At 42.1% G+C, this 12750-nt stretch overlaps 1 protein-coding gene across 1 annotated transcript in view; it reads left to right on the top strand.

Annotated features, from left to right (window-relative positions):
* The window catches only part of traf6 (TNF receptor-associated factor 6), a 47859-nt gene extending 38099 nt beyond the window's left edge, over positions 1-9760 (top strand). The window contains exon 7 of the mRNA XM_063062210.1: positions 5153-9760. Coding sequence (XP_062918280.1) covers positions 5153-6097 — 945 coding nt within the window. The 3' untranslated portion in view covers positions 6098-9760. The remainder of the gene's footprint in view (positions 1-5152) is intronic.
* The last annotated feature ends 2990 nt before the right edge of the window (positions 9761-12750 follow it).

Here is a 12750-nt window from a genome sequence, read left to right as displayed (position 1 = left end):
TCTAGTACCTCAGTCCCTTGGTTACCATAATGCTTAGAAATATGTCAACCTCTGCTTTGAAATGAAGTCAAAGGCTGAGCCTCCATAGTCATCTGGGATAGTGAATTTGAAAGGATTAGCAACTTCTGAGTGAAGAAATTTCTCCTCATTTCAGTCTTAAGGCTGACCCATTATTCTCAGATTGTGCCTCCAGTCCTGTGCTCAACTGAGGAAATATCCTATTTGCATCTGATATGTCAAGCTCTCAAAAAAATGATGATAATTTTGATAAATTCTATTGTCATTCTTCTAAAGAGTCTAATGAATCTTTGCTGCACTCCCTCTATGGCAATGATCTATCTTGAGTGAAGTGACCAAAACTGTACACAACACCTAAGGTATGGTCTGGCTAAGGCCCTATGCATTTACAATAGGATGTTCTTACTCCTGTAATCAAGTCCAGTTGTAATAAAGGAGATTACACCATTGTGTTGGGCACGTGGCCAAGTGGTTAAGGCGTTCGTCTAGTGATTTGAAGGTCACTAGTTCGAGCCTCAGCTGTGGCAGCATGTTTGTGTCTTTGAGCAAGGTACTTAATCACACATTGCTCTAGTCTGTGCGAGGAGTGGCACCCCACACAGACTTCCAATCTGTGCCTTGTAAGGCATGAAAATGCCTGACGCAGGCCTCTCGTGGTCTGAGTCGACGTTCCCCACCATTTTCCCTCCAGATTATTTGAACACCAAAGAGGAAGACATTGCCTTTTCCCAGTATTGTATCTGCCATGTTCTCTCACAACTTGTGCGGGTCCCCCTTTATGCTTCCTTGCATACACCATACTTGCTCCTCAGGTGGTTCAGTATTGGAAAAGAAACTTGGAAATGTTACACTTTGTCGTCTCAGTCTGGTCACTGACATTGATTATGAATAGTGTGGTTCAATCACCAATCCTTTTGGTTCAATCTGAGAAGTGCCCTTTTATTCCAATGAAGCACCCTTAATCTGAACTAAAACCTGTTATTTTTTTTTCTTTCGGATATGGATTGACCTATTTAGCACCAGCATTTACTTGAAATACCTAGCGCACCAATTTTCTCTCTCAGGAATAATGTGGTTGGGTTGAACTGTGCTCCAATCTTGGCAATCCATTTGCAAACAACAGGAATTCTGCAGATGCTGGAAATTCAAGCAACACACATCAAAGTTGCTGGTGAACACAGCAGGCATCTATGGAAGAGGTACCGTCGACGTTTCAGGCCGAGACCCTTTGGCCTGAAACGTCGACGGTACCTCTTCCTATAGATGCTACCTGGCCTGCTGTGTTCACCAGCAACTTTGATGTGTGTTGCTTGCAATCCATTTGCAAATGTTTTGTCACCATACGAGGAGATATCATCAGTGTGCTGTTCACTTGTGGAGTGTCCTGTGAATACTTGGGTTTAATATACTTATCAATCAGTTAATTGGCTGTCATTACAGAAGCTCAGTTGTAACATAGGGAGAGTGTCTTGTCGCTGATTGGTTGTGTGGCAAACTGTGCATTGACTGGAGTTTTGCCTGCATTGGCTTATAAATGGGATCGAAGTCTATGTTTTGTTAATATAGAATTGTTTGCAGAAAGCCATGCTTCTGAGAGTTCTCTTGCATACCATGTGTTTGCTTGCGCCATGACTTTCACTGATGCCCAGTTGAGTTTGTGCCCATCTCGATCTTCGTGGGTGCAAAGTGGGGAGAGTTGGTCATGCTGCTTAACAGCCAGTTGCTGTTCATGGATTCCAGTTTGACGACGTAACATTTGCTGCAGCCCTAGAAAAAATTAGAAGCGTCATTTATGATCCTTCTATTAAATTTGAAGAGATTTGGAGACCATTTATCCAATACTTTCATATGATGTAATTTGACCCTTTCCAATTCTACTTTGTTATTCTATATACTGGGAGAGGAGCGGAGTTAACACTAATGGTCTTATCTGAGATATAATAGCCCTTTCTTTTTCTTTTTGTTAGTTTAGTTTTCTTTTAGTTGTTTCAGATTTTTTTCCTTTTTGGGGGGAAATTTTTTTTCTTTTTTTTCCCTCTTTTTTTCATGTTATTTTTTCTATATTTACCTTGTATTTCCCTATATTAGAGTTGTACTTTTTGAGATTTTGGGAGGCTCATGAATTATGTGTCAATTGAGGGTATATTTGTATAAACTATTTTTTCAATAATGTAATCCTAATTTCTCTATCTATTTTTCTGTATTGTATATGATGCTGAAACTAATGAAAAGATTGAAAAACAAAGAAACATTTGCTGCAGTCCCTACATTGAATTTTGTAGACCGTGGCTTGGTTTGTTCTTTGGGTCTGCAGAGTACTCTCCTCAATGTTGCTGTTGGTTTTGCATGACTGAAATTCTATGTTCTTGGAGCAGTCGGGCTATCATTTCTGAGATATTTCATATGTATGGAAGAACAACCCGTTTGGTTGCTTCTTGGTTGGTGCGTTGTTGACCTTGTAGGCATCTCCGGATGATATTACGCATGTCAGTAGAAACACAGATGGCACTTTACAAACATCTGTTTACTGTAAGGGATCACATAGAGATCAGATCCTAAACCATCACAGTAACCATCCAAATACACACAAGAAGAGCTGTATCAAAACTTGGTTGTGAAGAGTGGAGACACATTGCAGCATGGCGGATCTGAAAGATAAAGAAGAGAAACATCTCTTCAAAGTATTTGCACGAAACAGATACCCATGGAACTTCATACAAAGATGCCTATGAGGTCGACAACACACCAACCAAGAAGTGACCGAACGGCTTCCATGCATTCGAAATATCTCGGAAACGACAGCCTGACTGTTCCAAGAACATAGAATTTTGGTTGCGCATAAGGTAGAATCAGGTTTAATATCACAGACCTATGTTGTGAAGTTTGTTAACTCTGCGGCAGCAGTACAACACAAATCAACAGCAAGACTGAGGAGAGTACTCTGCAGACCTAAAGAACAAACCAAGCTATTGGACAAGACCAATGTGGTCTACAAAATCCAATGCCGGGACTGCAGCAAAAGTTACGTCGGCCAAACTGGGAGAAAACAACAAGGATCCATGAACAGCAACTGCCTGATAAGTGACATGATCAACTCTCCCTAGTCTCTACCCATGAAGATAAAGAGAGGCACAAATTCGACTGGGCATCAATAAATGTCATGGCGCAAGCAAACACATGGCATGCAAGAGAATTCCTAGAAGCCGGGCTCTCTGCAAACAGATCTATAAACAAGACATGTAGACCTTGATCCCATTTATAAGCCAATGCAGGCAAAATTCCAGACAATACGCAGAGTTTGCTGTGCAACTAATCAGCGACAAGACCCCCTTTGATTAGACTTGTCAACTCATTGATAAGTATATAAAGGCTAAGCGTCTGAAGGACACAGCACAAGTGAACAGTGCACAGACGATGTCTCCTTGTATGGTGACGAAACGTTTGCAAACGGATTGCCAAGATCAGAGAACAACTCACCCAACCATCAAGCATCTGAGCTACACATTTTCCGAGTTATTTCCAGGAATAATGTTCTTTATAATTATATATAACCATCAAGAATCAGTCCTGAACTTGTAATTGAGGTTGTGACAAACCTCATCTTGATTCTAGGTCCCATCCAGCTTTTAACAACTTAGATCTGGGGGTTCCTTTGAATTTGGGCTCTTGCATGTCTGTGATTTAATTACAGCATCCCAAATTCCCACTGTATCATCAGTTTTCAACTTGCTGAGTTCCTCCAATATTTTGTGCTTTCCATTTATGCAGTACTTAGTTGTCACTGAATATGGGTTGGGGATTTGCGATGTTGGACTTGAATCAAAGACATGCAAGCATCCAAATTCAAAGGAACCCAGCAAAAAGCTGAATGAGATCAAGAATCAAGGTGAGGTCATAACCGCAGTCCCAAGATTACGACTGAGTCTCGATAGTCAAGTCAACTTCATTGTCATTTAACTATACACAATTATATATAACCGTGTGATGTATATAGAAATGAGACAACGTTTCTCCGAATCAGGGTGTAAAGCACAGTAGTAGATGTATTACATGAAAACTTATGAAGGTACGGGTAAAATCTACAGATGAATCAGACATAAATAACAAACTAAAGTGCATGAATGTTAAATATTGTACTGGAACAGATTAACCAGTGACACTTCGAATACGATGCGGCAGAGAGTTCAGCAGTCTGATGGCCTGGGGGAAGAAACCGTTTCTCATCCTGACCATCCTTGTCTTTATGCATCGCAGTCTCCTGCCTGATAGTAGAAAGTCAAAGAGGTGCTGGATGGATGGGTGGTATCTTTAATACTAAGAGCCCTGCATATACAGCACTCCTGATAAATGCATTTCGCTTAGCGGTCCTTCATTGGAATAAGCAGACGCTTCTCAGATTGTAGTCAAGTACCTTCACGCTGTCCACCCAAAGGGCAGAATCTCCCGGTGGCTACCCGTTTGATTAGATTTTCCATTCCAATTCTCACGTGTCTGTGCATGGCCGCCTCTAATGCCATGAAGACAAACTCAGGCTGGAGGAGCAAAACCTCACATTCCATCTTTGTGAACTTCAACCTGATGGCATGGACCTCAATTTCTCTAACTTCTGGTAATTTCTCCCCCCTTCCTTCTCACTTTTTTTTTTTCATTCCCCGTTCTGATTACCCTCTCACCCCTTCTCACCTGCCCATCACCTCCTTCCGATTCCCATCCATGGTCCACTGACCTTTCCTATTCAGCCCATTACCTCTTCCATCTATCACCTCAGAGCTTCTTACTTCATTCCCCATCCTCGACTGACCTATCTATCCCCCCCCCCCAAAAAACCTGGTTTCACCTATCATCTGCCAGCTTGTATTTCTCCCTTTCCCCACCCCACCACCTTATTCTGGCTTCTGCCCCCTTCCTTCCCAAACCAGGTGAAGGGTCTCAAGGGTCTCAGCTCAAATCATTGACTGTTTATTCCCTTCCATAGATGCTGTCCGACTTGCTGAGTTCCTGCAGCATTTTGTGTGTTGCTCAACATTTCCAGCATCTGCCGAATCTGTTGTGTTTCTAAATAAAAGTCATTGCTTTTAACAAGTGCAACCCCAAAGAGAGCCAGCTAATGTGACTGCTTCTTGTTGTTGTACAGATGCAGAGGAACGATCTGGCGATGCATCTGCAGGATTACACGCAGGCCCACATGCGGATGATGGCTCAGACGCTGCGCAGCGTGAGCACAGGACTGACTTCTCAGATGTCTTGCATTGACATGCTGAACTCCGAGGTAGATTTTCAGCCAGCAGTGCTACCAGGTATGCTTCAGGCCTCCCACTCCCACATGCAGCCGTCTCCACAGCAGCCCACGGCATCCTCTGTGTCCTGTGACTGCTCGCCCCAGATCCAGAACCTGAAGGAAACTGTCCAGCAGCTGGAGGGACGCCTGGTCCGACAAGACCACCAGATCCGCGAGTTAGCTGCCAAGATGGAAACGCAGAGCAACCAGATGGTGGAGCTAAAGCGCAGTGCCCGCATGCTGGAGGAGCGCCTGGGTGAGCTGGAGGCCCAGCAGTGCAATGGGATTTTCATCTGGAAGGTGGAAAATTTCAGCGCCCACCTGCTGGCACAGGCGGAGGACCAACCTGTGGTGCTCCACAGCCCTGGCTTCTACACAGGCAAGCCAGGATACAAGCTGTGCCTCCGCCTGCATCTGCAGACACCCAGTGCCCAGCGTTGCTCCAATTACATTTCACTCTTTGTGCACACCATGCAGGGTGAGTACGACAGCTACCTGCCCTGGCCCTTCCAGGGCACCATCCGGCTCTCCATCCTCGACCAGTCAGAGGGACCCATCAAGCAGAACCATGAGGAGGTCATGGAGAGCAAGCCCGAGTTGCTGGCATTTCAGCGGCCTGCCCTGCAGCGCAACCCCAAGGGCTTTGGCTATGTCACCTTCCTGCACCTCAAAGCCCTCAGTCAACGCACATATGTGAAGGATGACGTGTTGCTTGTCCGTTGCGAGGTGGTGACCCGGATGGACCAGAACTGGGCAAGGAAAGATGACTTCCAGCCTCGCTCAGCAGAAGGTGGCCTGTGACCACTGGCCAGAGCCATGCTGCCATTCAATAACATTGCTTTAACTGGGACAGAACTGGAATTAGAACAACACGGCCAGCTAGCCTTGTTAACTTACAAAGAAACAGCCACATACTTCCTACAGACACTGATGTTGAAAGCAGGCTGGCTCATGACTTGAATCTTGGGAGCACTGGCTATAATACTTGTATCATCATGATAGCTATAGATGGGCTGCTCACTTTGAATTGATTCTACATACTGTTTATCATTCACTGTATTTTATACATAATTTTATTTTTATAAAAGTTTGTTGAACATGTATACAGATTAGTAGAAGGATAAAGCCACCCAGTCCCTTGAGTCTGCTTTGCCTTTCAATTAGATCATAGCCAATCTGAATGTAATCTCAACCCAATATTCTGTAATCTCAGTTCTGTATTTCCAGCTACCTTTGATAATCTTTCATCTCTTTGCTCCACCAAGAAACTATCTACATTCACCTTAAATATATTAAAGGACTGTCTTTCCACCACCCTTTGTGGAAGGGAGTTCTGAAGTTGGGGGTGGGGTGAGGTGATTCATCTTGTGTGTCTTATTTTTAAATAGCGATCCCTGTTTCTGGATTCTATCACGAGAGAAAACCTTTCCTCATCCTGACAAACTTTTCAGGAGTTTGTAACCTTCAATGAAATTCCCTCTCACTTTTCGAAGCAACAGCAAATACAAACCTACTGTCCAATCCTCCCCATTCTGGGAATCACTCTGATAGACCTTCCCTCTGAACTGTTTCGAATGAACAAAAGTAAACCAGATGAACAAAATCACCAATCCCCTATGTAATTGAGCCCTAACCCCTCTAATTTTGTATTCAGAAAACTAGTTATTAAAAATCTGAGAGGTCCAAATGATTTGCATACCAGCCGTTAATGAATCATGCAGAAGGACATCCTGATCCCTCTGCTGTCTCATCATTTAGTTATTTATTTTTCCTGTCAAAGTGGATAATTTCACACTTTCTCCATACGTACTCCATTTTTCAGATCTTTTCCTATTCCCTTGTCTGTTTCGCTTTGTAGCCTCCTTGGGTAATGGGTTTGTGATGAAGCTGAGTTTGAGTCTAATTTATAAGATTTATATTTGTGTTTTGTATGTAAAATGTAGATTTATTTTTAATGAGGGTTAAGGTGTGGGACATTGACATGGATGAAGAGTAAATATGCAGGTAATGTGTTCCTTATTGCAATGAACAGTCATGCTGTGGCCAGAAGTGACACATCATCCCTGACCAATTTATAAGATACATGTCCCAGTTTCAGGTCCTATGTACTGTACCTTAAGGCCCAAGTCAAGCTGTTAAGATGGGCAATTCTTATGAGGCTGTGCCATTTTCCAGATTTCTTGAGGTTTTTCTTTCCTCCATCCAATAATTTGCCCTTGAAAGCTTCTCTCCTGGTTTAGTTCCTATTGCTATGCTAAGTAACTTCCTCAGTTTTTTAAATTCAGTCCAGTGTGATTATTGACACAAGGCCAAAATCGATTGCCTTTTCCGAGTTGCTCTTGATGGTCGTGGTAGCTTGAGGCAAAGTGGTGAATACTGGGTGACGAATGATGGAGGAGGTGGGGCTAGCATGTATTTTCACATTTTCACCCGTTCCCTTCTCCCAGGCTCCCCAGATCTCCAGGTTCCAGGATGCCAGTTTCAATTGTAGCATCACTTTTGTTGCTGCTGAAATGGAATTGTTATACTAAAGCTTTGAAAGTGAGATAATTTTCCTTTAATTTGGAAGAACTGACATTATTCAAAGGGAATCATCAAAATTCTCTCACTCTTTTGACCCTTAATTGGAATCATTTGTGGCTGACCTCTCATTATTTTGATTTTTGCCAAAGCTGCCACATGTAATCTGTCAGCCAAATTTCAACAGTGACAACTCATTGAGAATACGTAATTGGCTATGAAATGCTTTGGAACACCTTTAAGCAGCCATTTTTACAGAAACTTCCTTTAGATAAAGGTTGCTTCCTAATCCCAGTCTTCCTTAGAGTTGAAAAATAATTTGCAAAAGTGGCCCAAGTCAAAAACGTATAATAAAACAAAAGAAGCAGAAAAGATGCAAGACTGCAGCACCAACCTGTGCACGTTAAAAGGATTCCACTTGATACTCTGGTCAATCCTAAATTTGTTGGGCAGAAGATACAGTCCAACAGTTGCTCTGATCTCTGTTGGGCTGATGCAGAAACAAATCGCCAGTGAACCTATTTCATTACCTGATGACAAAGCTTGGTTGAGATGGCTATTGTCCACAGGGCAGTGATCTGGGATTCACTCTACTGTGGAAGGCCTTGAGCTGGATGGCATTTGCCACACGTGGAACACCTAAAAGTGAAGGTTAAGTATCAATTTCTCAAATGATTAAGTTTTCAATGATCTCTTTTGGTGAACTGACTGTGTGTCAAATGACACGAGTAGGTTATCTGTTCTTGATTTTTTGATTCCTGGCCAGAAGATGAAGCCTTGGAGAGTTAAAATTATTGCAAACTACAACAAAACAGTACAATGAATCTTGTGTTTTTATGTCCATCCTCTGTTAGACTATTCTTGTTTGAAGATCCTTGGTAAAACCCTTCTCCAGAGATTCACATAATCTGAGCCAGCCTTGTTGCCCTACTGAGTAAGTGCATCACTACTAGATGTGACTAAAAAGGTCCATCCTATGGTATTATTCAAGGAAGAAGGTAAATTTTGACAGTGTTATAGTTAACTGATCCCTCAATCCACACCATAGGTGAATAGCCAGGTAATATTTCTGCCCATTGTAATCTGAGTACGTATTACGTTGTTTGCCTGGCAAACAAAACAATGGCTGTGAAATGCTTTGGGACACCACAAAGGGTCCTTCATAACTGCAGGCTTGTCACAGTTTTAGCGTATTGCAAACCAATGACACCCTTGCCTAACTGATACCAGCATTCCTTGAATTACAAACTGAAAGCCTTTGTTCAGATATCCCTAGGTATTCATCCTGATGTCCTTGCACCTAATGGGATACATGGCTTCCTTTAATTGCTGACAAACAATGAATGTAAGCTAACCAATTGTAATATCATCATCATCACTGTCATTATGTGCCGTGTCGTATGACGTGAGCAATCATTATTCTTGGTAAATTTTACTGCAGAAGTGGTTTGCCATTATTTTCTGGGCAGTGTTTATGCAAGCTGGGTGACCCCAGCCATTATACTCTTCAGAGATTGTCTGCCTGGTGTCAGTGGTTGCATAATCAGGACTTGTGATATGCACCGGCTGCTCCCATGACTTCATGTAACCCTGATTGGGGGGCTAAGCAGGGTCTCTGTCTTGCTCAAGGGTGACCTACCTGCAGGGTAGTGGAGGGAAGGAGCACCTTACACCTCCTTTGGAGATGTATAGCCACCCAAATTGTGATACAGCATAATCATTTATGGTGGCTCTGCACAATCAAAGAAGGTACAACAGTACACAATTTCTCCAATAATATTATGTAGTAATGCAACTTTAACACCATAACAGTTGTTCATACCTTGTGCAAGTGTTTTGATTACTCATCAGTTTCCCCTTCACAGTTTAATAACTCTTGATATAGAACAATATATTTTGTGATAATTTAAACAAAACCTGAAAATTCTTTACTGTGCATATTATTAAAATACATATCTTATCAATTGTAAGTTTGTTTTTAATTTTAATATTAATAACTATTACATTTATGATTGGTTATAACATCTGCAGGTGTTACTCTAACAGGGTTTCCCCTTTGTTACTCAAGTCTTTTGTCATATTTTCCAAGGCTGATGTTTATGCCTCACAATGAAGGTTTAAGTATCAGTGCAATGCTCAGCTCTGTCCACTGGGTGGTGCAAACTTCCTTTTAGTGAAAGCCACATTTTCACTCCTGTCCAAAATGTAGAAGTTAAAATATTTTTTAAAAATTTAAAGTATAGACTTTACAACAACATAGTTGAAAAGTTCATTGTTTGGCATCTTTGTTTCAAACCCCTTCAAATAAGATCTATAAGGAAGGTCTCTGCTTCTCCCAATAGCCAGGGCATAGAGAAATATGGACTGTGGCAGGAGGATTTCAGAAAGAGTGTTGAATTAGTTAGTGATAGATGTAAAAGCACTATTGGAAATTGAGAGGGGAAGGAGCTGGAGACATAAATGGTTGGTGGCTGGATTTAAAAGGGACACTTTCACATAAGGAGTGGTAGATATATGGAAGCTATCAAAGGAAATTGTAATTGGGTATAATTATTATGTTCAAATGATATTTGGACACCTGCAAGGATAGGAAAGATTTAGAGAGATATGGGCCAAATGCAAGCAAGTGGGACCAGCTGAGGTAGTCAATATTGATGAGTTGCACTGAAGGGCCTGCTCCCATGTTGTATGGCTCTGATTCTAATATTAATGAAAAGGATGAGGAACGGGGCAAGGGCTTTCAGGAAGCTAGTTGCAGATGATCCACCTTCATATTTTGCATCAATGACAATGGTTGTGTATCTTGACAACTTCCATGAGGAGCCAAAATGATGTTTATTTAAAGCAGTCAAAGTGGCATTTCTGAGCTTTGTGGATCTCTGGACAGCTAAATGAAAAAAGTGGCCAACAGTGCCTATAATTGACTAAATTCCAAACGAGAGAAAATCTGTAGATGCTGGAAATCCCTTGCTCTCAACTACCATCTCACCAGCCTTTGCATCCAACACATAATGCTTTGTCCCTACACCTCATTCACTACCATTCAGGGCGTCAAGCAGTCCTTCCATCTGAGGTAACATTTTACCTATGAGTCTGTTGGGGTCATCTGCTGTATCTGGTGTGGCTTTCTGTATATCGTTGAGAGCCGACGTAGACTGGGAGACTGCTTCACCCAGCACCTACGGGTGACCACCCATTTCAATTTTACTTCCCTTTCCCATTTTGACGTGTCAGTCCATGGCCTCCTCTACTGCCGCGATGAGACCACACTTAGGTTGGAGAAGCAACAGCTTGTATTCTATGTGAGTAGCCTCCAGCCTGATGGCATGAACATTGATTTCTCAAATTTCAGGTAATTACCCCCCCCCCCCTCACCATACACCATTCCCATTTCCCTGTCTCACCTTATCTTCATAACTGCCCATCACTCTTTGTGGTTTTCCTCTCCCTTCTCTTTCTTCCTCTCCTGTTAGATTTCCCCCTTCTCCATCCCTTTTTCACTGATCTTTTTACCCCCAGTCCTGATGAAGGGTCTCGGGCTGAAATTTTGACTATTTACTCTTTCCCTTGTATGCTGCCTGGCCTGCTGAGTTCCTCCAGCATTTTGTGTGTACTGACTCCATTCTAGTTTACACTGGAACTGAGTGGTATTGTTGATTGTACAAATTAATAGCCAAGTGGATCTAATTGGAAAAATGCTTGTGCAATTCCTGTTCATACCACCATGTTATTGGCTTTTTATTCCTTTATTTACTAAATTGTGGCCCATCGACAGAGTAGTGGCTAGCACAATGCTTTACAGTATCAGCGACCCGGGTTCAAACCCTGCCACTGCCTGTAAGGAGTTTGTATGTTCTCCCTGTGACCTTCTGGGTTTCCTTCAGGTGGTCCGGTTTCCTCCCACTGTCCGGATGGCAGGTTAATTGGTCATCATAAATTGTCCCATGATTCAGCTGTTGTTAAATCGGGGGATTGCTCGGTGATGCGGCTCAGAGGACTGGGAGGCCCAATACTGTGCTGTCTCTCAGTAATGAATAAAATAAATAAATAAAGCAGGACCCATAATTCCTCTATTCTCTCATTTAATTTTTTTCTGAGCTCTATTTCTCCTCTTTCCATCTCAATCGTATCTTTAATCCCATTTAGCTTGTAGATGTTCCCAGAACTGACGGAAGGTTGATGACCGAACTGACCCAATGGAGTGCGAACATTGTGGGATACTTGGTTGCATCATCACCTTGTTGCTCTGCTTAAGTGTAAACCCCTTTGGGAAATGTGCACCAGTTGCCACTTCATACTTGAAACTGATAAAGTGAAACAATTAAAAAGCAAGGGTTCTATTCATGATTAGCAACACATAAAAAGTTAACACGCTGCTGTGTTTTACAGAAAGCTAGAGCTAATTTTCCATATTGTCTTTCAAAAATGGGATTATTAATCATAAAATTTATTTCAAACAATGAATACAGCAATGAAAACATATCTTTGACCCACCAACCATTAAGTTTTATTCTTGACACATTCCCATCAATTCCTTTAGATTAATTTGCTTGGTTCTGATGAAGTGGACAACGCACAATGCAGTCTGGCACACTTAGCTTGCAACTTAATTTTCCTTTCTTGTTCCTTTCCAAGGGGTGGTGCTGCCTTGGGAGAGGAGGATATTAATCTCTGTCTACTCTTCTGCCTTGTGTTCCTGCAGCACCACAGATTGTTGTGGCTTGGCTTTCTGTGACTCTGTATTGTAGTTCGTGTTTTGATCATTGGGAATTCCAGCATGTGGTTCGCAGGATCTCTCCTCTCTGTAATTACTGAATATGAGTCAGTAACTCAAGTGTTTGCAAATGTCACTTAATTCTTGAGGCTGGAAAATTAGATTTGAGGAAAAGGATCAAGGTGTATAAACACCAATCATAGAAAGTTGTATGAGGCAA

This window comes from Mobula hypostoma, chromosome 11 (genome assembly GCF_963921235.1).
Source record: "Mobula hypostoma chromosome 11, sMobHyp1.1, whole genome shotgun sequence".
Classification (NCBI taxonomy): Eukaryota; Metazoa; Chordata; class Chondrichthyes; order Myliobatiformes; family Myliobatidae; genus Mobula; species Mobula hypostoma.
This window is presented reverse-complemented; position numbering and strand designations above follow the sequence as displayed.